At 42.5% G+C, this 22,978-nt stretch overlaps 2 protein-coding genes across 32 annotated transcripts in view; one reads left to right on the forward strand and one right to left on the reverse strand.

Moving 5' to 3' along the window:
- SPACA9 (sperm acrosome associated 9) overlaps positions 1-22,978 on the reverse strand; it is a 468,643-nt gene that overhangs the window by 228,814 nt on the left and 216,851 nt on the right. The window lies entirely within an intron of this gene.
- The window catches only part of DDX31 (DEAD-box helicase 31), a 181,084-nt gene that overhangs the window by 2,979 nt on the left and 155,127 nt on the right, over positions 1-22,978 (forward strand). For 24 of the 30 annotated variants that reach the window (XR_013405345.1, XR_013405346.1, XR_013405344.1 and 21 more), the window contains exons 2-13: positions 4,095-4,351; positions 4,456-4,531; positions 5,540-5,583; positions 7,020-7,090; positions 8,072-8,136; positions 15,174-15,218; positions 16,571-16,612; positions 17,377-17,441; positions 19,119-19,238; positions 19,377-19,483; positions 20,630-20,865; positions 21,609-21,785. Coding sequence is in view for 24 of the 30 variants with exons in the window: in XM_077967348.1 (XP_077823474.1) it covers positions 4,095-4,351; positions 4,456-4,531; positions 5,540-5,583; positions 7,020-7,090; positions 8,072-8,136; positions 15,174-15,218; positions 16,571-16,612; positions 17,377-17,441; positions 19,119-19,238; positions 19,377-19,483; positions 20,630-20,865; positions 21,609-21,785 (1,305 nt within the window). In the remaining 6 variants the exon portion in view is untranslated. Of the gene's footprint in view, positions 1-2,128; positions 2,208-4,094; positions 4,352-4,455; positions 4,532-5,539; positions 5,584-7,019; positions 7,091-8,071; positions 8,137-15,173; positions 15,219-16,570; positions 16,613-17,376; positions 17,442-19,118; positions 19,239-19,376; positions 19,484-20,629; positions 20,866-21,608; positions 21,786-22,978 lie in introns of all 30 variants that reach the window. The other 6 variants (XM_077967350.1, XM_077967360.1, XM_077967352.1 and 3 more) reach the window with 2 other exon arrangements.

Genomic DNA, 22,978 nt, shown 5'->3' on the forward strand with positions numbered 1-22,978 from the left:
TTTTTTTTGAGATGGAGTTTCTGTCGCCCAGGCTGGAGTGCAGTGGTGCAATCTCAGCTCACTGCAAGCTCCGCCTCCCGAGTTCACACCATTCTCCTGCCTCAGCCTCCCGAGTGGCTGGAACTGCAGTCGCCTGCCACCACACCCAGCTAATTTTTTGTATTTTTAGTAGAGACGGGGTTTCACCGTGTTAGCCAGGATGGTCTCCATCTTCTGACCTTGTGATTCGCCCGCCTCGGCCTCCCAAAGTGCTGGGATTACAGTCATGAGCCACCGCTTGAGATGCGTAGCTAATATACTGGATTTAGAAAGACTGACAGCTTAAATTATGCTATATCTAACACTATGCGGAAATTTTCTCTCTAAAAATACTTCCTGGGCTGGGCAAGGTGGCTCACACCTGTAATCCCAGCACTTTGGGAGGCCGAGGCAGGCAGATCACTTGAGGTCAGGAGTTGGAGACCAGCCTGGCCGGTAGAAACCCCCTCTCTACTAAAAATACAGAAAAAAAAATTAGCCGGATGTGGTGATGGGCACCTGTGATCCCAGCCACTCGGGAGGCTGAGGCACGAGAATCTCTTGAACCTGGGAGCCAGGGGAGGTTGTAATGAGCAGAGATCACTGCACTCCAGCTGGGGTGACAGAGTGAGACTCCATCTCAAAAAAAAAAAAGACTGATTATTAATACAAATTTATTACAGAAAATTAGGAAAAAAGATTTTTATAAACCCACCCATAATTGCCATACTCAGTGCTTGTTGCCGTTTCGGTGTATGTCCTGTTCTAGAGAACAACTCAAAATAGGAATCACTACACATGATGTTTTCTAAAGCAAAGAGGATATAGTTAATAAAAGACCTTGATTATAGTATTGTCGTGAGGACGCTAGAATGTAGAATCATGATGCCTGGGGAAAGCCTGGTTCCTTCAGTGATTCTGGGACAAATTACCTCACATCTCTGCCTCCATGTTCGCATCTTAAAATGAGATGGTAACAGTACCTGTGTTGACAAATGAGAGAATACATGTGAGTACTTAGCATACTCCTTGGCATACAGTAACTAGTCAGTATGTTTATTAATATCAAAGGCATGGCATCTTAGACTCTCAGGGCTGGATGGGTCCTAGAGGTCATCTGCCAAAATCCCCTCATTTTACAGGTGCGGCAGCGGAGACTCAGACGGAAGTGACTTGCTTCATGTTGCACAACTAATTTTTAGTAGATCCAGATGTGTCCTTGCTCCCTGTCTGCTCAGATGCCACCTCACAAAGCATTCTTGGTTTTCTTGCCTCCCTCTTCTTTGCCGCAGGCCGTGTTAGTCCAGCTTTCCTTGGTGCTCTCGTGGCCTTTTGTATGTATCTCTTCTGTAGCACCAGTGTAGAGATTGGATTTATGCCTTTATACTTTTGTCTTTATACTCTTTCTGCCTTTGTACTCTGCTGCTATATGACTTCCTCAAGGGCTTAGCGAATCTTTCTACTTTGTGTCTTCAGAACCAAGCTTCTTGACAACTGCTGAATGAATGTGTTTTGGATGCTGGGGGAGAAAAGCTAACAAGTAGAATCTTACCCAGCTCGTGGAAAGGATAATTCCATTGTGTGTTATTCATTCATCTTACAAGTATTTGTTGAGTGCTTACTCTGCCAGACGGGCGCCTGTACAGGGGATACAGTGCTATGTAGGACAAACTGGTCCCTTTCCTGTGGAGCTTACAATCTATGGGAAGGACAGACATAAAACAATGAGTTCCATGCTATGCTTATTATTTTGCCAAATGCTGTGGAGGAGAATAAGGGTGCCAGGAGAGCCAAGAACAGGGTACCTTGGCTTGACTAGGTGAAGAGAGGTCAGGAAAGGCCCTTCTGAGGAAGGACTTGGTCAGCCTACATCTGAAGGATGAGTACGGGGTGGCCAGCCAGAGGGCAGAGTGGAGTCCTGGGTGTGGGAGTAGCATGTGCAGAGGAGGAGGAGGAGGAGGAGGAGGAAGGAGCACAGCACATTCTAGGAACTGGAGGAAGACCCGAGTGACAGAGAGTAAAGCTGAAGCTGGTGAGGTGGCCAGAGGTGAGATTCTAGAGGGCTTTATTGATCATGTTACAGGCTTTTTTTTTTACTCTTGTCGCCCAGGCTGGAGAGCAGTGGCATCATGGCTCAGTCCAGCCTTGACCTCCCGGGATCAGGTGATCCCCCCAACTTAGCCTCCCAGGTAGGTGGGACTACAGACATGCACCAGATAATTTTTGTATTTTTTTGTAGAGACAGGGTTTCAGCATGTTGCCCAGGCTGGTCTTGAACTCCTGGCTTCAAGCAATCAGCTCACCTCAGCCTCACAAAGTGCTGGGATTACAGGCATGAGCTATGGCACCTGGCAGTATTACAGACTTTTTAGTTTAGCCTAAGAGCAATGGAAAACCTATTGTGTTTAACTCTCAGTACTTGCTTTTAGAGAGATGTTGACATGGGAATAAAGGGTGCCCAAGACGATAAAGGATCTAAAGTTGTGTCCTGCTTGAAATATTGAGTCCAAAGAAGAAAGAAAAGAGAGTTATGTGATATACGAAGGAATGTTATGTGTTAAGAGGAAGTAAGCTTGTTCTGTGTTGCTGCAGAAAGTATTAGGTAGATGTTCAAGGGTGCAGATCTTGCATAAATGTCAGAGACAGCTTCCTGATTCCTAGAATTGGTCATGAACAGAATAGGCTGCCTCATGGGCTGCAGGAGGTGTGCGGGGAGAGGCTGCCAGTCCACGTGCCAGGGACTGTCAGGAATTCCATGCGTGGCGGGAGTGGCCTTTTAAGAGTTTTTGTGCTCCAGGAGTCCTGGGTCTGTAAATCAGGTGGAGTCTGCACATTTCATGCTGTCTTGCAGATGATTCAACAAACCTGAAACTTGATTTCATCTCTTTCTTTAATCTGAAAATTCATGAACTTGAGACTTTGTAAAAAAATAAATTTGTAAGATGGACTATGTCTGTTTTTACTTTATTAATATTAGATATTTGAAGTTGTATTTATTTAATTACTTAAGTAAAGGAATCCTTCTGGAACAAAGAACTGTTGTTATTGGTAGGTTAGTCTGAAGCTGACGGTCATGGCTAAAGAAAGCCGACACGTAAAACCAAGTCATTATTTCAAGCAAAGAGGAAAATAACGTATTCTGAGAGAACCCCAAACTCCAGAATAACAAGCACTGGCTACTCAAGGGATGCTTTTATATTCATTTGTAAATCAGAGAAGAAAGCCAAATAAAATAGAGGAATTGGATGTTTCTTCTCCTACGGGAAGTTTGGACATCATGCATTGAACCACATTCGTATAATGGAAATAAGCAACAGGCAAGAGATCCCTGGGGCTGTGTAGCCTGTAATCGGCAATCAGGCAGGGACTCGGGGACTCAGAGACTCAAAAGGCAAGGGAGGTAGGAAGTCATTGTGGTAGAGGTGATGGATGGAGCAGCATTCTCATTTGGAATGGGAACAGGGCGTAGAAATTTTCTCCAGGCCATCTGAATCTGGAGGAGCAGCTTGAGAGGAGAGAATGACAGAGATCCAGGCATTAGGGTAGAATGGTAATGAAGGTTTCCGCTTCCTGGGCACGGGCTGGGATGCGCGTTCCCCCTCACCCCTCTCTCCTGTGCGATCTCCAGTGTGCTTTGTTAGTGGAGAGAAAAAATTCATTTTCCCCCTGCCCCTCTTTTCTCCTTGGGTGACTGGGTTCCTAGGAATATGGATTGACACACCCTGCACAAGGTGAATTCTTGCTTCCCTTAAAGCGGACTCCATTAGTTAACATTCAACTGGAAAAATGCTGCTGTTTCATCCTTACCTTATCTTGATTGATTTAACAGTTAAGATGGATGGTGAGGTCTGGTAGATGAGTGAGCTGAGACTGTTTTCTTTTTTGTTTTCTTTACCTTTTGGAAGAAGCTGAGTCAAAGAGTCTGATTGCAAACCCTAAACTGTTGCTTGACATATGGGGCATAATGATCTCTGCGGGGAGAGATGCAATTCTGTGGGCAGTCAGGCTTCACTGCGAGCTCTGTCTTCATGGACTAATGCATCTCTTGTTGATCTTTCCTTCTGGGAACAACGCAGCAAGCAAAGGCTACGAAAAGAAAACACCAAGCGTCCAGTGAGGCTCCCCCAGCGAAACGGAGGAACGAAACTTCATTTCTGCCAGCCAAGAAAACTAGTGTTAAAGAAACTCAGAGGACTTTTAAGGGGAACACACAAAAAACGTTTTCTCCAAAGAAGCATTCGGTTAGCCCAAGTGATAGAAACCAGGAGGAGAGACCGTGCATTAAGACTTCATCACTGTTTAAAAACAACCCTGACATTCCGGAACTCCACAGGTATGTCCAGCGGCAGATGCCCTTCAGGAAGAAGAAAGAACGTGTTCTGCCTCTTCTTTGTTAATACTGGCACTGATGCCTGGGTTTCTGTTCATCATTTGCAGACCTGTGGTAAAGCAGGTGCAAGAAAAAGTGTTTACTTCAGCTGCTTTTCATGAGCTGGGCCTCCACCCACATTTAGTAAGTACCTCTCAGTGTTTTCTGGGTCAGTTGTTTTTGGTGTGTTTGTCCGTTCAGAAGGTCTGTGCAACGGCAGTTCTAGGAAGAGAAATCGGAGAGTGTTTGTTTCTGCTCTAAGTTACCTGAATGAACTCAGATTGATATGATACTCTTCTAGGACAGTTCAGGGGTGCTTAGGTTACTGTTCACTGTTTTCTGGCCCCCACCTTCCCCCATCCCCTGTGTTTTGTGTGTTTTTGTGTGTTGTTTTTTAAGTACTGAAGACTTTCCTCGACTAATGTGATTTAGGGTCAGGACATCACTTGCTAAACTTCAAACAGCTCCCTATTTACTGGAGAGCTGTAGTGGTGAAGCCATTTGTGGTGGCAGATGTCACAGTGACCATAGGAGAGGGAACTGTGCTGGCATCTTGCTGTTAAAGGACATCCACAGTTTTAGAGAAGTGAGGGAAGAAGAGTATTTTAGTGTGTGTTCCACAAACAAATGGACACTTTAAAGGAAAAAAAAGTTCTCCAGACTCATGAGTAAGAAGAAAAAAATATATTAACTTTTAGGCAGGCTTGGTTTCCTCTGCACTTATGGTTACAGCTTACCTACCCCTTCTGTAGGGTGGGTTACCTAAGCTTGTTTTCTCACCTGCAGGGTAAAACAGGGTTTCTCAGCCTTGGTGCTGTGGACATTTTGGACCAGGTCAGTCTTAGTTTTGGGGACTTCCTGTGCATTGTAGGATGTTCAGCAGCATCCCAGGCCTCTACCCACTAGATGCCAGCAGTGCCCCCCTCCCCTTGGTATAGCAAGCAAAAATTTTTCCAAACTTTGCCCTTTGTGTCCCCAGTGAGTTAGGGCAGGTGACAGAATCGCCCTGAGTAGAAAGCACCACCTGGGTGGAAGAACTTCATTTGATCTTAGTAGTCAATGTCCTCTCAATAGTTTCTCCTTTTTTGTGTAACGTCCATTAAATATTTTGTATCAAAATATTAATTAAAGCTTTTTCATCTTCTCTTTTAGATTTCCACAATAAATACGGTCTTAAAAATGTCTAGTATGACCAGGTAAGAACTTCAGGCTCCTCTTGATTTCTTAGGCGTTACTTGGGTATAACCAGATGAAACCTGTCTGTGCAAGGCAGAGCAAATCTGTGGCTTGGCGTTAGAAAACAGTGCCAGGTTATCGACCATAAAGGGTTGTCATCTCACGTAGCTACTCATTCTCTCCACCTGTTAAATGGAAAGACTGGCTTTCCATCTAGTTCTGCCCTTGGCTCTAAACTGCGAGAGACGTCTCATCCAGAAGGTGGGCTGCATGAGCGCCGCTGTTTTCTGTGCTTCCCTGAAAAGAATTTGGCCAAAATAGAGAATGTGACCATGCCGTTCCTTAGTAGTAAGAATTAGAGTCAACCAAAAAGACAAGAGTAAACATTCAGTTGGAGAGAGTGGGATACTGAAAAAACGTTTTCAATGTTTGTTAAGGGAATGACTCCTGGAAAATAAAGAAGTGAAATAGGTGCGAGGAGATGAGCTTCCTTGTTTTGAGTATTTGTGCTTCTGTGCATTTTCATAATGATTTTTTACTTTTACTAGTAAAAATTAATAAGAATATTAAAGACTAAATTAAGGGACCTCCCGACAAGTTTTTTGTTTATTTCATCAACCAAATTTAAGTGATTTTTGTGTCTCTTCTGTTTCTTGTTTTAAAATACATGTGTAGACACACATTTCGGCATGTCCATAACCTTCTCCTGGAGAATGGATAGCAGCTGCTGGCTCTCTGAATAGTTAGCGAGCTTCCTCCTGCTATCCTGCATGGAAACCTTTCCATTATGTTTCATTGTGTGTCATATTCCTGTTAGTGAAGGCAGGAGAGTGTGTGATACACTTTGTGGTAACTCTGATTTGTTGTCATGCCTGTTCCTTTTTTTGTTTTTTGTTTTCTTGAGACGGAGTTTTACTCTTGTTGCCCAGGCTGGAGTGCAGTGGCGCGATCTGGGCTAACTACAACCTCTGCCTCCCAGGTTCAAGCAATTCTCCTGCCTCAGCCTCCTGAGTAGCTGGGATTACAAGCACGTGCCACCACTCCCAGCTAATTTTTTGTATTTTTAGTAGAGATGCGGTTTCATCATGTTGGCCAGGCTAGTCAAACTCCTGACCACAGGTGATCCACCCACCTCGGCCTCTCAAAGTGCAGGGATCACAGGCGTGAGCCACCGCACGCGGCTGCCTGTTCCATTTTTAGAAGAATTAGGTTAATAGAATGGCCAGTCTCTGGTTTGCCTCACCATTTTCAGGCTAAGTTCCAGAAATGTAACTAGGGTTTGATCTTTATAATCATCAAAAGTTTCTTCACACCTTTATTTGAATGCTTTCATAGCTTCTAAGGTGGCAGTTGCTAGATGAATCCAAGTGGGGGCAGTTGCCTTTTATGTATCCTGCGTCTCTGCCTTTAACTGGATGATATAGATAAAGCGTGTTCTTTTTTTCGGGTGGCCCAGTGTTCAGAAGCAAAGTATTCCTGTGTTGCTGGAAGGCAGAGATGCTCTCGTGAGATCCCAGACGGGCTCAGGTTAGTCTCATTTCATCTCTGCCCTTTTTCCTCTGCTCAGGCGCATGGTCATGCAGTAGGTTTTGCCATGAGGTGTCTGGGTTGGTGGTGGTGGCAATTTTGTTTCGTTTGTGGGAGGGAGGCCATGCTTGCTTTTGATTAGAGCCCCAAATGTGTTCACATAATGAAAGGAAGGGGACAGTTGATGGTGCCACGATGAGGAATGATTAGGAAGTAGTGAGGTTCAGCTACAATTTCCTCAGAGCCTACTTCAGGGCTTTACCAAGTCCCGCACTCTGTGGCCACAGTAGCCCATTCTCACTCTAGTGGAGAATGAATGTTTTCTTCTGGTATTAAACACAGAGTGATTTCTGGCCTGAGCATACACTGATCAGATGCCAGTTGTGCTCGAGGACAGAACACTGTTCCTGCCATGTTCCAGGTCAGTCTGGACTTGCTGTTTTGACCCTGTGTGCCCTCAGTGGGCGTTCAGTTATCCTTTACTCCCACCAGCTCGGCCACCATTCAGAAGGCTGGATACCCAAAGTTTTTGCCATCTGTTGGTTTCTCCATCGTTAGAAATTAGCTCTAGAATACAGACTGGTTCCCAATCACGTCAGCACTGTAGAGGAGATGTAATTGACCACTGAAGCTCATCTGAGAGGGTAGGGAGGACTTCAAAGGAGGAATTTTCTGGCTCCTGCAGACAGCCATCAAGTTGAGCTTCTGTGTAATTTGGGAGACATATCGTTATCTCTTGTCAGATGAATAAAGGAACTGAAGCTTCTAGTTTTTTAGAAGTACTCATTTTACAAAGCAATATTGGGATTTGTGGCAGACAGGGAAGCCCCTTTTCACTTCTCTTGGATGTATAATGGGCAGTTTCCCTTTCCCCAGAATTTAGTACTACTGGAAGATAGCAGAGCCTGTTCCCTTTACATCCTTTGCTTTTCTTACATCTGTAGGATGTGTAATTTTAACTGCTGCTGCTTTTTTTGAAAGGTAAAACTCTTGCCTATTGCATCCCTGTGGTCCAGTCCCTTCAAGCAATGAAGTCAAAAATACAGGTGTGTATCAAATGTGTTTTTCTGTCATTGCTTATAGTGCATAAGCAACCAGCAAACTGAACCCTAACAGAAATATTAGGACTAAAAGAATCTGTTTACACTGAGTATTTTTTTCACCTCCTTTTAATTTATTTATTACATAAATGTGTTGTATCTAAAGACTGTTCCTAGAGTTGAATAAATACACTTCACAATTGTCATAGTGAGTGTAACAGGGAAACTTTGTAAAATGCTCGCTGTGTGTCAGGCATGATGCTTTGCATGTGTTCCCTTCTTGAATCTTTAACTGCTCTCTCCCCCACCGTGTTTAGGTATTACTGTTATCCATATTTTACAAAGAAAAACAGGCTTAGGAAAGTTACATAACCAAGGCCATGCAACAAGTAATGGTGGAACTAGATTTCTACCTCAGTTCTGTTTGGCTGCAGAGACCAAGCTCCTTACTCTGTGTGAAGACTTACAGCGAAGGTTAATTACTGGCTCCTGTGCTGTATGGGGACCATGCATCCGTGTCTTCCACGGTGCCTAACATGGGACCTTTTACAGAATGATGGCTCAATAACAGGGATTTGGTTTTGCAGCCGTCCCTTGATGCTCGAGTCTGTGTTGTATATAAAGCATTCAATTTTAGCCTTCTAAGTTCCCACATGGTGTTTACTTTTGACCAAGAAGGCTGAACTTCATATTTAAAACAGTGGTTTCTCATGAACAGTAAATATGAAAATAAGCACCCGTTTAGCTGAAATATTAATACGAGGACAAATTGGGCTGCCTCATTTTTTGAGATTATGTGGAATTTATCTTTAGTTGTGAAACGTGTTAATTTAGTGCCTGGGTTGAGCCCCTAGGAGGCCAGTTAACTGCTGTGATCCGTGGGCGGAGGCTTCATCTCAGATGCCAGCCCAGGATCCTACAGATACAGCCCTCGTTATCTCAGCTGAGAGGAGGTGGTAAGACCAGAAATAGAAAGTGAAGTGAGTGCAAAAAAACAGGCAAAAGCTAATCGATGACTGTTTTTCTCAGTTTGGATATGCAGAATTAGCAGTGTATGTAGCCTGCCTGATACTTGAGTGACAAATAATAATAGTGTTGCATTACAGTCTGTAAACTAAAACAGAATATCCATGAGTTCAAACTGATATAAATAAATTATTGAATACATAAATGAGGGAGAAGGTAGAATTCTTCTTTATGTAGAATTCTAATAAGTATAGACATGATAGAAATAGAAAGTCACCATTTGGCAAATGCCACAGTAATATTGTTTCAGGCATGAGTTATCATAGATGCTAAAATGAGTAGATGAAAGTGTTGTGGGGGCTAGGGTGGGGAGTGGATATTTACATAGTCTCAAAATATCCCTCCACAAGATACTTTTTAATTACAAAGGGAAAAGCAGTAACTTTCCAGTCAGGAAGCCTGGCTGTCACTACCTTAACCAAATGATCAGTGTGCATCACCAGTAATGAGATGTTCTGACCTCATGTGCCCCCTGATACCCTGCACTGGGGAGGATACATCCCTTCTTGCCAAAAACGCATAACCTGAATTTGGTCATGAGGAAATGCCGTACAAATCCAAATCAAGGGACACTCTACAAAATAACTGGCCAGTGTTTTCAGAAAGCGTTAAGATTATAAAAGACAAATGCTAAAGAACTACCCAGATTAAAGGGGACATGACAACAAAATACAATATGTAGTCCTGGATTGGATCCTAGTCTGGAAATAGGACATTAACAGGTCAATTGATGAAATTCGAATAAGGTCTGTAGATTAGTCAATAGCATTGAATCAGTGTTAATTTCCCAGTTTTGATAATTATATTATGGTTTTGATAATTGATAATACATATGGAGAAGCTGAGAGAAAAGCATGTGGAAATTCCTTGCTTTTTTATGCAAATTTTTTGTAAGTCTGAAATTGTAAGCCTGAATTCATTCAAAATGAATAGGTTCGGAATTTTTTAAAATCAGTTAAAGAAACCCTGCAAAATCATCCAGAGATGGAACCAAGTATAGCCATTAAAAAAATGATACTTTTTCAATTACCGTTTGTGAACTTGAACAAATATTTTTACTTTGTTACTTGAAAAAGGGCAAGTTACAAAATGGTATGTATAGTGTGACCCGAGTTTCATAAGTAATAGTTGTGTATGTACGCATAAAAAGGCTGGAATAATTCTTAGCAAACTGTTAACATTGATTTTCTCTGAGTGAGGAATTTTACTTCCTAAAGGTAACTGATTTTTTCACCCCCATATTAAGTGGTTTACAGTGAGAGAATTTGTGTAAAGTGCTTAACATTGTCCCTGGCACATAGAGAAAAATAAATGTAAATTACTACAATCATGTAGTAAAGTCTCATCCACTTACGGACTCCGGGAGAACATCTTGCCAGTGGAGAGGTTTTTCTTTATACCAGTAGAAGAGTTTGGACTCTTTGAGCTATTTGACTCTTTGGACTATTTGGGCTGGAATGACTTATACAGTTCTAGCCTAACTCTCATTTCATAGATCCGTGACTGGAGGATGAGAGAGATTTGATGACAGGGGAATTTGATGATCAGGGGAATGGTGTGGTGGGCAGCTGTGCTCAATCCTGGGTCTGAGGGTAACTTGAGGCAAATCGTTCATCCTCTGTGCCTCAGTGTCTTTGCTGTGGCACAGGGACAATAGCAGTGCCTGTCTCCAAGTGCTGGGATCAGGGTTGAGCTAATGCATGTGCAGTATTGAGACCCGACGTGCAGTGTATGGTGACATCATGCTTTAGCCATCATCAGCAACGTGGTCATGTGGCTAGTTGGAGGGGCAATGATTTGATTGGTTATATTCAGAACCATTAGTAAGCCATGTCATTTTTTATTTGCTGCAATATTTTAAAAAATCACGAACAGGTCATTCTATTAAAGACTGGAATATTCTGCAGAAACACAGTTTTCCAAGCCTCAATTTAATTCACTTATTTCAAGTAATACTCAATATAGTCCCTTGGAGTTCATTGTAAAATGATTTGACCTGTAAAAAATTTATCTGGAGGGCACAGCAAATTTAAGGCACCCAACAGATTCTTAAATTACTTTGGTGATGGCATGAGAACGGACTGCTTTTCTGTGTCCACGCTCTTCAGTTATTTTGGCTCTGATTTTTTTTTTTTTTAGCATCATATCCATCCTCCCTCACTTACTTGTGCCCTGCGAGGAATTGATTTTTCTTTCTTCTTCTCTATGTAGTAACACCTTTTGAAATGTCAGAATTTCCTAATGTCACACGATGGCACATTGCTACTGTTGTACTAGCATATTTACCATTCCTAGCTTGTGTTCAGTGTAGTCTCACAAAGTCGATGTTGAGTACAGACGACTCTGGTTTGAATTCCAAATCCTTTTCTTCTTTTGGGTAAATGTTTCTTATGCAAAACACGAAAACCATACCTGTAATTGAATTTGCTGTTAGCTCTGTGCTTAGCTTTGGCACTAACATTGTTTTGTTTCATTCATTCAGTGTCTTTGAGCACTTTGGATGTGCAAGGCACCGTTGGCTTAGGGGCCTTTTTCGGATTACTTTGGTTTCTTCTATTTTTTTATTAATACTTTTTAAATATAACGTACCATATATGTTTTAACAATTTTGAAGGGTACCAAAAAATATATATATAGTGAAAAGTAAAGTCATCTATTCCCACTTTGCCCTAGTGGCACAGTTTGCTTCTCAAGATGCCATGGTGGTTATTAGCCTCTTGTATATCCTCCCAGGGAAATTTGTGCCTATCAAGCAAATATGAGTATGTGTAATTCCTCTTACCACTTTTTTGCGAAGTGTTTTTTCTGTTTTGCTTGGTTTGATAATGAGTGGTTGTTTTGTTATGCAGGATGTTCTGTGCTTTGCTTTGGTTCCTTTGATGTGTTTTGGGCTCCTTAATTAGCACCATATTGGGCTACCTTGTTCTTTTTGAAGACTGCCTGGCATTTCATTGTATATATGTATGTACTGTGAATTACTCATTCTCTTATTGGATGGTGGAATTTATATTATATTCAGTATTTTGCTACAAACAAGGCCACTTAAATACTCTACAGTCTGTAAAATATTCTACAACCTCTTTATGCACACATATGCTCTGTAGGAGAACTTTCTGTAAGTGGAATTTGCATTTTTATTTTAGTAGGTAATGCCAACATTAAACTTGAAAGGGAATATGCCAGTGTGCCCTCCAGCAGCTGTGTAGAAGGTCCAGTTTTCCCATGCCCTCCAGTGCTCTCAGCTGCTTTCTGTTTCTTCTTCTTCTTTTTTTTTTTTTTTGAGACAGAGTCTTGCTGTCACCCAGGCTGCAGTGGAGTGATGCAGTCTTGGCTCACTGCAACCTCCACCTCTAGGGTTCAAGAGATTCTCCTGCCTCAGCCTCCTGAGTAGCTGGGATTACAGGTATTTGTATTTTTAGTAGAGACAGGGTTTTACCATGTTGGCCAGGCTGGACTTGAACTTCTGACCTCAAGTGATCTGCCCGCCTTGGCCTCCCATAGTGCTGGGATTACAGGCATGAGCCACAACATCCGGCGCTTTGTTCATTTTTCTATTTGAATTGTTTTTTTTGTTTTGTTTTGTTTTGAGATGAAGTCTTGCTGTCTCGCCCAGGCTGGAGTGCAGTGGCATGATCTCAGCTCACTGCAACCTCCGCCTGCTGGGTTCAAGAGATTCTCCTGTCTCAGCCTCCTGAGTAGCTGGGATTACAGGCATGCGCCACCACGCCTGGCTAATCTTTTTTGTATTTCTGTAGAGACAGGGTTTCACCGTGTTGGCCAGGCTGGTCTCTAACCCCTGACCTCAAGTGATCCACCCACCTCAGCCGCCCAAAGTGCTGGGGTTACAGGCGTGAGCCACTGTGCCTGACCAAATTGGTCTTTTTTTAAAAACTGAATTACAGGGCTTTTAAAAATCTATAAATTAAGGAAATTAGCTATTTCTCTCAGGTGTGGCATATTTTCCCCCCAGGTTATCATTTGACTCTTGGTTTTGTTTAGGCTTTATTTTTCATTCTGAAATTTAAAATTTTTAGGTAATAAAATTTATTGGTGTTTTCTTTTAAGGTTTCTGAGTTTTATGTCATCTATTAAAAGGACAACTTAATTCCAGCTTTGTTTTCCTAACTTTATTTTTTTCTCACAGGACTTTTGAATTAAACCATCTTTTTCTTGCTGATATAAAATGGTCCTTATATTATTTTCTAAATTTTGGTATCTATTTGATTCTATTCTCAACTCTATTTACTATTATAATCTCTATTCATGTGCCAGTATCATTATTTGTAATTGCTGCAGCTTTAAATTATTTTAACATCTGATATGTTTTTCATAAATGTCTTGGTTATTTATGTACATTTATTTTTCCATATGAACTTTCAAATCAGGTTGTTTGGTTATATATGATATTTTATATATACATGTATTTGTGGCATTTTTGTTAGAATTACATTACATTTATGGACTGATTTAGAGAGAATTAGCTTATATGTACTATTGCATCTTCTTATCCGGAAATAGGGTATATCTTTCCGTTTATTCAAAATTTACTTTATGCCCCTCAGAGATGTTTTAAAATTTTCTTCATATAGATTTTGTGTATTTTTTGCTAAGCTTATTCTTTTCGTATTTTTTGTTGCTATTAACTTTTTATATTGGAAGGCTACTGAATAATAATAATAATAATAATTATTATTATTATTATTTGAGACTGAGTTTTGCATTTGTTGCCCAGGCTGGAGTTCTATGGCATGATCTTGGCCCACTGCAACCTCCACCTCCTGGGTTCAAGTGATTCTTCTGCCTCAGCCTCCTTAAGAGCTGGGTTTACAGGCACCCACCACCATGCCCAGCTTATTTTTGTGTTTTTAGTAGAGACGGGGTTTCACCATGTTGGTCAGGCTGGTCTCGAACTGCTGACCTCAAGTGATCCGCCCGCCTTGGCCTCCCAAAGTGCTGGGATTGCAGGCGTGAGCCACTGCCCCTGGATGGTTATTGATTTTATATTTTAATTTTGCATTCAGCTGCTTGACAAAATTATCTTGTTTGTAATAGATTTTTAATTCTCTTACGGTTTTTTTTTTCTAAGATAAAATAACATCATCTGCTAACAATAATTTTGTCTCCTATTTTCTAATTTTATACATCATATTTCTTTCTCTTGTCAGATTGTTTGGGCCAGGATCTTTAGAACAGTATTCTAGAATAATGGGGTTAGTTGGGTGTATTACTCCATTTTTACGCTGCTGATACAGACATACCTGAGACTGGGAAGAAAAGGAGGTTTAATCTGACTTACAGTTCCACATGGCTGGGGGAGGTCTCCTAATCATGGCAGAGGACGAAAGGGGTTTGTTTTTTTTGAGACGGAGTCTCGCTCAGTCGCCCAGGCTGGAGTGCAGTGGCCGGATCTCAGCTCACTGCAAGCTCCGCCTCCCGGGTTTACGCCATTCTCCTGCCTCAGCCTCCCGAGTAGCTCGGACTACAGGCGCCCGCCACCTCGCCCGGCTAGTTTTTTGTATTTTTTAGTAGAGACGGGGTTTCACCGTGTTAGCCAGGATGGTCTGGATCTCCTGACTTCGTGATCCGCCCATCTCGGCCTCCCAAAGTGCTGGGATTACAGGCTTGAGCCACCGCGCCTGGCCGAAAGGCATTTGTTACATGGCAGCAGCAAAATAGAATGAGGAAGAAGCAAAAGCGGAAACCCCTGATAAACCCATCAGATCTCTTGAGCCTTACTCATTATATCACGAGAATAACCGACCCCCATAATTCAATTACCACCTCCCGCCCTGCCCCCCTGCCCTCCGTCCTAAAACATGTGGGAATTCTGGGAGATACAATGCAAGTTGAAATGTGGGTAGGTGCATAGCCAAACCACATCAGTGGCAACCTTATTTTGTCCCTTTCTTCATCGAGAGTGCTTCTGATGTTCTACAACCGGCCACCCCGTGTCCTGTCCATTTGGAGTCTGCCTTTATTTATCCTGCTCATGGCATTTCTTTCCTGTGTGTCAACAGCGCAGTGATGGCCCCTATGCCCTGGTGCTCGTACCAACGAGAGAGGTAAGCAGGCTCCCTTTTGGGGCAAGTTTTAAGCACATGCTTTCACTAATGTCCCTTTGAATTTAAAAGTGGTTTTACCATTTTTCTCCCTACTGCACAAGCCACTGCACACCAGTTCCATTTGCCTGGAAGCCATCCTTCTGGTTCTTGTCAAGGAGAAAAATTCAAGTAGTCTCCGAGAATCATAAGCATGGAAAAGTATTTTCCTATTGTCTAGAAACCAATGACACTATTAAATGTCTGTTTAGTCGTGTTTTGAATTAAGTTGCTTAAAAAAAAAAAAAACCTTGCATTTTTGTAGGCTTCTTTTTTTTTAAGCAACTTAATTCAAAGCCAAAAGCAGTTGGCTCTGAAAATGAACCTTTAATTTTTTTAAGAAGCTACTGCTACCAAAAATGTTACTTGTTCCTAAAAGTTAAACTTTTCAATATTTTTTTTCTTTCTTGGTGGAACTCTATTCTATCTAATCTATTTTATTTGCCCACAGTGGCAACTTCGGATTAGGGTATCTGGTTTCTATATCAAATGCTGATCACTTCCTTATAGAGAATTGATCACAGAGATGATTTGAAGTCAGCCTTTTATACAGCCTGCAGTCCCCTATCTCAGCTCAGTCCAATGAAGGAGCAGGCACAGAAGCTATTAAAATTTTTACAGCAGCAAACTTGCAACTTCTCTAGGATGCTTCATGAATACTAAATATGTGGAAACTGTATATACATCCTTTAAGAACGGGATTCTGTATGAGGCATTTTTAAAGGTTGTTAATGGTTGTAGCCTACTTTAATTTTCACTTGCTTTGTTCTCCAGTGGAGCTGTTGGTTTGCTTTTGTTTTATTGATGTAAACTTGAGGAGTGACCATCGTCTCCCGGGCTTCACATACCCTGGGACAGTTGTAGAATACAGTCATGGCACCTTTAGAGTGAAGTTCCCAGAGGCTACCCTGTTGCATCACTATTCTGTCTTACCTCGCATACATATTCTTTCTCTTTCTAAGGAGAGTCAAATTCAGGTTACTTTGGTTCATTCCCTTACATTTTTGTGCAGCATAGACTTGAACTTCTCTGTGTGGCACTCTGGGAATTTGAGCCAGCAGAGGGAGCACAAAACACTATTTTTGTGTATGTCCAACAAATAGATGTGGTGTCTATAACTCTTTGCCCAAACTGACAGGTTGCAGAACCAGTCTAAGAACAAGGTATATTAGATTCCGTGTATAGGATTTTTTTTCTTCTTAAATGTTAACTTCAGGTCCAAGTTTGGATCCTAATCACATTACATTGTCTTTTTTTTTAAAAAAAAAAAAAAAAGGGATCCTGTTGATCATCTATAACTTTTGAAATTTTTACAGCTGGCTCTACAAAGCTTTGACACTGTCCAGAAACTGCTTAAGGTAAGGCAAACCATGAGTTCCATTTTATCTTGCTTCCTGACTTTGAGGAAGGATTTAGTATACCACAGTCTATTCTTTATTTTCAAAGAGATAAGAATTATTTCCTTTTGCCTGGATATCTCTGCTCTCTCTAGGTAACTTATAGGTTTTTACTGCTCTAAACCCACCCATTTCTAGCTTAGCTGGATTATCAGTGACTCCTGGTGGATAAAGTCCTATAATTGGTTCATCATAGTCACTAGCAAGCCACATAGAGAAATGCACAGGTATACCCTGACGGTGACCCAGTGGAAAGCAACTTAGCTGCAAGTAGGGTTTGTTTAGAAAGGAGAGTGAAGGTTTCAGAGTCGAAACCAGCCAGCTCACCAAATTAGATCATGAATTGATCCATTCTTTCTTTTATTAGGGGTGGAGAGTAGGGAAAGGTGTTGCTTGGGTTTTAACCCCAAAAAAGGCAGTAGACTTACTGAAATGTGTTTTCAATTCAGGCTCTGTGGGGAAAGACAGGGAAGCTACTTGAATGATTTAAGAAGCTCACATTTCTCTCTCACTGTGGTAGAAGCTAGTTATATACCTATAATTCAAGTTACTGCTGATAGTGTACATGGGTGTAGCAATGCCTAGGAATTGTGTCTGCACAATAACACCTTATACAATGAGAAGCGCCAGTTCTCTCTCATGCCTTAAGGAAAGGGAATTTGGAATCAGTGTCTGATGTTAGTAAAGGGGCTTTGCACTGACTGTGGTCTGCTGTCTTTCTGTAGCCTTTCACCTGGATTGTGCCTGGAGTGTTAATGGGAGGAGAGAAGAGAAAATCAGAAAAGGCGAGGTAGGAAGAGGTTTGTTGGTTGTTATTTCCTTCTTGAATCTGTCCTGCCTTCCTGTTCCATAAGGCTGAGTCCTTCTAAACCTGCTGAGAGCTTTGTCTCAGGCTCTGCTTCCTAGTCCCAGTGCACAGGGACAGATTGAGTCAGTGGGGAGCGGTCACCTCTAGACGGTGCTGTTTTTTAAAATATTAAACCTACAAACACGTTTCCTTCTGACGTTGCTAGTAACAGTGCTGTCACCTTCTTAACTCCCACCTACCCAATGTCCTACAGCATCCCTGGTTTAGTATACATCCACCTGGGTGCAACTCGCTTTTGTGTACATTGAGAGTTTGGGGTTTTGTTGTTTGGTTTTACAAAAACAAGATCATTAACTCATATAATGCTTTGGGACTTGCTTTTTACAACCAAATATGTTTATTCCTTTCTTTATTAAAATTTATAATGAGTGTCAGTTGAAAATTGTTGCAACAAGTAAATCTCAAATTGTCTTCATTCTTTTGAAAACATTTTTATTGTATTACAGCTTAATAACCAGTACTCAATAATGATGCATGTAGTCTATAACCAAGAAGTAAATATGAAACCTGAAACCTCAAAGCATTGGTTAGGATTCGACTCAGCTGTAAATAACAAGAAATAACAGTGGCACAAACAATACGCAAGTTTTATTTTACTTCCACATTTAAGAAATCTGACAGAGCCAGTCCAAGGCTGGCCTGGTGCTGCAGTGTCGGGGACCAAACTCTGTCTTTTTGTGCCACTATGGAAGGATTCCATTTGTAAGGTTACCTCATAGTCTTAGATAGTTGCAGGCATTCCAACCATTGCGTCTAATTTCTTGCCAGCAGGTACAGAGATAATCATACCTGGTCCCTCTGAAGGTGCTTGTGTGATTGGCATGTTGCCTTTACCCTTTTCTCCCATTGCTAAAACAGAAGCATGACTATACTTAACTGCAAGGGAAGCTGGAAAGTATATCCAGCTAGGCTGGGTGCAGTGGCTCATGCCTGTAATCCCAGCACTTTGGGAGGCCAAGGCAGGAGGATGACTTAAGACCAGGAGTTTGAGACCAACCTAGGCAACATAGCGAGAACCCCATCTCTACAAAGAACAAAAAATGTGCTAAAAATTGGAAGCCTTTATTACTATGGACTAATAGGAAAATGGTTGTTTGGGGAATGAGAAATTAGATTTATTGTATATAACCCATGGGACAAAGCTTTGAGCCCCGTTGTATGGAAGTTATGTAAAGGGCTTAGCATAAGAAAAAAGTGTCCTAGCAATTGAAGCACACTGGCATGGGATAACTTGCTCAGATACTAGATTCCCTAGCACAGAAACCTTCAAGAACAGGCTAGACTACAATCTCTTTGGAAGGTTCTAGAAAGGATTTGTGAATCAGATAAAGAGCGTTGGATTATGTAGTTATGATTCCTTTCAAAGTTAAGGTTTTATGATTTTAATGTAATTTCAGATCGTAACAGTTGCATCTCACAGTACGGGGAAAGACTCAAGCACAGCTTTCTACCCAGTTTTTATGTTTTGTCATGATTTCAGGCTATGGCACGTTTGTACTGTACATGAAATGAGTCTGTCTTTTTTGCCTTTTTCCTGTGTTTTCTATTGGCGTAGCCCTGTTTGATTTACTTTCTTTTATGATATATAATTTTAAACAGACTCCGCAAAGGAATAAATATCCTTATCTCAACTCCTGGACGCCTGGTGGATCATATAAAATCCACAAAGAACATTCATTTTAGTCGGCTGCGGTGGTTGGTGTTTGATGAAGCAGACAGGTGAGCCTCGTCCCAGGATGATGACAGGTAGAAGAGAAGGGCTGTTTCTGCTCTCCTTGTTGCAACTTCTGTGGCCCGTTAGACCACATTTGCTCTTCATATAGATGAAAATGTCTTTTTTTTTTTTTACAACCACAGAATCTTGGATTTGGGTTTTGAAAGGGACATCACAGTGATACTTAATGCTGTAAACGCTGAATGCCAGAAACGACAGAATGTCTTACTATCAGCGACACTCACAGAAGGTGAGTTGGAAAGAAGTGATGGGTCCTTCTTTGTTCTTAATGAAGAGGAAGGACCTAGATTTAATCTGGGTTGTTTGCTGCCGTGATTCTCAACCTCAGGGAGGTGAGGGGCAGGGAGGGAGATGTCCTTAGAAGACTGCCTTTTCAAACTGTATGTTCAGCACTCCCAGCTTCACTCTTCAAGTCATCCAAGACAGATATGTTCCCCAGCACATGGGGAAAGGGAGAAAGGGCAGGGATGAGGACGAGAAAAGACTGGCTGCCGTTGGCTTGGTGGTTTCATGAGGTTTTTTTGCACTTGCAGCCCACAGAGAGCAGGGCCCTTGCACTGAAGATGATGACCTCTTATCTGAGTGCATTTTTGATGTAATCACTCTTCCTCCTATAGAGCTATTGAACTTAAAAAATATATCAGTGAAGCTCTTCTCTGTCTTCCATCCATATGCAATAGAAATTCTTAGCTCTCTTTTATCGGTGGGAACACGAAGGCTTGGAAAATTTGCATCACTCTACCAGAATCACCCCACACAGTGAGTCATTGACCAGCAGTGCAGCTTTCACATTCTCGTGTCTGGTTTCCTTGGTTTACTAGGCCACCTTGTGATGTGCATGTACCAGATGCCATGCATGTGACCCCTCACAGTTCCCCATGTTCTAAATTTTGAGGGATGATTCATGAAAAAGGGATTCTGTGGTCAAGAAAGTTTGAGAAATACCCCACATCCCTCCGTTGGATATTCTCAGGGCACATTAACATAATAAAGGCCCTGAGAGGGCTGCTTAGAGCAAAGAAGCTTTTGTGAAACCTTTGAAATCCAAGGTTTACCATAACTTGATCAAAGAACCCTTTTGGGAGGTGGAAGTGGGCGCAGTATCTGTTGCTGTCTTTTGGACGCTGTTCCATAGGTGAGTGTTTATAGAACGTTGGTACAGATTGGTTATTAGGCTGTGGGAAGAAGTTTTGGTAGATCTCCCTGCAACACACACGTTAGCAGTAGGGCAGATCAGTGCTGGGACTTGGTGATACCCATGGGGTAACATACATAGTCCTAACATTCATGGGTGGGGGTGTATAGGGGGTATGCTTTTGTGACCAGTTTCACAGTGTGTTTGTTGTCTGCTTTGCCCTTCTCACTTTTATCCAAGGTGTAACGCGGCTAGCTGATATCAGTTTGCATGATCCAGTCAGTATTTCAGTCCTGGACAAGAGCCATGACCAGTTGAACCCAAAGGACAAAGCGGTCCGGGAGGTCTGTCCTCCACAAACTGGCGACGAGCTGGACAACTTTGCAATACCAGAGAGTCTCGAGCAGCACGTGACTGTGGTTCCCAGCAAACTGAGGCTTGTCTGCCTAGCGGCCTTCATCCTTCAGAAATGCAAGGTGGGACTGTGGGCTAGTGCCAACTTGATCCGGGGAAGAAAGGCCTGCTTTCTTGTGTTAAGCCATTGGTAGCAATGAGTTAAGACACCAAAAATCAGAGGTTTTCCAACTTATGTCTGCATTCTGGATGTAAACTTTGATGTACATCCTTTCAGTCAAGTTTTAGGATTATGGTAAAGAATCAGAGGTCAGTGGTAGCCATGATGTTCAGCTTGAAATCTGTCCTCGATACCTTTCCTGGGACTGATAGTAGGCACATCACAGGTGGCGGGAACAGCTGGATGTGAGGCAGACATAGGGGCTTGTGCTCATGTTTCTCCAAGAGTCCTGGCATTTGTGCATTTATTTACTAGACTTCTGTGATGACTCTGACGTGAGAAGATAGTAAGTGGAAGGGCTTCAGGGTGAAGATTTTCTGCATGTGTAGGGTCTCAGCCAGGTAGTGTTGCTGTGGCAAGCCCTGGATGAATAAAGGGAATGGAGCTCCCACCCAGCTGTGCTCTGAAGTGTGTTTATTTTTGTCAGATAAGGGAAACCCGTTTGAAATGATAGTTGTGTCGTTTTCCTCTCCTGCATTCTTTGTAGAGTGCAGTATCACTGTTTTTGTTTTTTAAAATAATTCAAAGATAGTCACCTTTATTTCCAAATGGGGGTCAGCATGACTGTATAGTTTAGAGAAATACTCATTTTGGCGTCACGTAATCTTAAAATATGTGGGTTTTTCCTCCCTTTGTATCATGTAGTTTGAGAAAGACCAGAAGATGGTTGTCTTTTTCTCAAGTTGCGAGCTGGTGGAGTTCCACTACAGCCTCTTCCTACAGACCCTGCTGAGCAGCTCAGGGGCGCCGGCATCAGGGCAGTTGCCATCTGCCTCCACACGATTAAAATTCCTACGGCTGCATGGCAACATGGAGCAGGAGGTGAGCACTGATCTCCCTGTGCAGCGACAGCACCGTGGCCCCACGTGGAGATCGGGATGAACCTGAGTCCAGCAAACCTGTTCTTCAGGCTCAGCAATGGCTACGACCCTTGCACACTCCACTGGGCAAGTCAAGAATTAGACGAAAATGGGGGACCCACTGGAACTAGAGGGGATCACACTGCTGGATTGATGTGGGCAAGGAGAGTCTATTGTTCCCATTTGCTTTTGCTCCGGGAGCTGGTCTCTTCCACCCGAGAGAGCTCACAGGCCCCGACTTGGCCTGAATCTACCTCAACCAGCTGTTAAGGCAACAGAGTACCACTAAGTAGCTGGCACCAGGGAAGGGTTTTGCCTTTTTAGTACCCAGTGTGTAATTAGGGCTTGATGTCTTCAAATTAAGAGCATTAATGGAGCTAAATTGTGGATCCCATATGGTACTGCTGAGCACGGCTGCTGTCATTGTCAACAAGACACAGCGCTGCACTCAGAACACTTTCGGTTGGGAGAGGGTACTGTGAACCAGAGGGGCTGCGGGCTCCCAGTTCTTTCTCGGCATGGAGTAAGATTTCCGTTCACGAAGAAGAGTACAACATTTCCTCTATTTTAGGGACTTAGCTGTGTGAATTGCATTCCTCCACTCTTTTTTTTTTCTTTTCTTTTTTTTTTTTTTTTTTTTTTTTGAGACGGAGTCTCACTCTGTCGCCCAGGCTGAAGTGCAGTGGCCGGATCTCAGCTCACTGCAAGCTCCGCCTCCCGGGTTCACGCCATTCTCCTGCCTCAGCCTCCCGAGTAGCTAGGACTACAGGCGCCCGCCACCTCGCCCGGCTAGTTTTTTTTTTGTATTTTTAGTAGAGACAGGGTTTCACCGTGTTAGCCAGGATGGTCTCGATCTCCTGACCTCGTGATCCACCCGTCTCGGCCTCCCAAAGTGCTGGGATTACAGGCTTGAGCCACCGCATTCCTCCACTCTTAACTAGGCCGTTTGGTAGGGAGTCGGGGTGGAGTACGGGAGTAAGATACGCTCACTGGAATTGGGAAAGAAAGGACGAGCAAGACTCGGAAGTAGGAGCCATTTTGCCCTAGAGGAGAGGGTACCAGGCAGCTTCGCAAATTAGAAAGTGGGAAAGAAAACTAGAAATCGGAATGAGATTTGATTTGAGCCAGCTTAAAAGATCATAACATTTTTAGAGC

This window comes from Macaca mulatta, chromosome 15, assembly GCF_049350105.2.
Source record: "Macaca mulatta isolate MMU2019108-1 chromosome 15, T2T-MMU8v2.0, whole genome shotgun sequence".
Taxonomy (NCBI): domain Eukaryota; kingdom Metazoa; phylum Chordata; class Mammalia; order Primates; family Cercopithecidae; genus Macaca; species Macaca mulatta.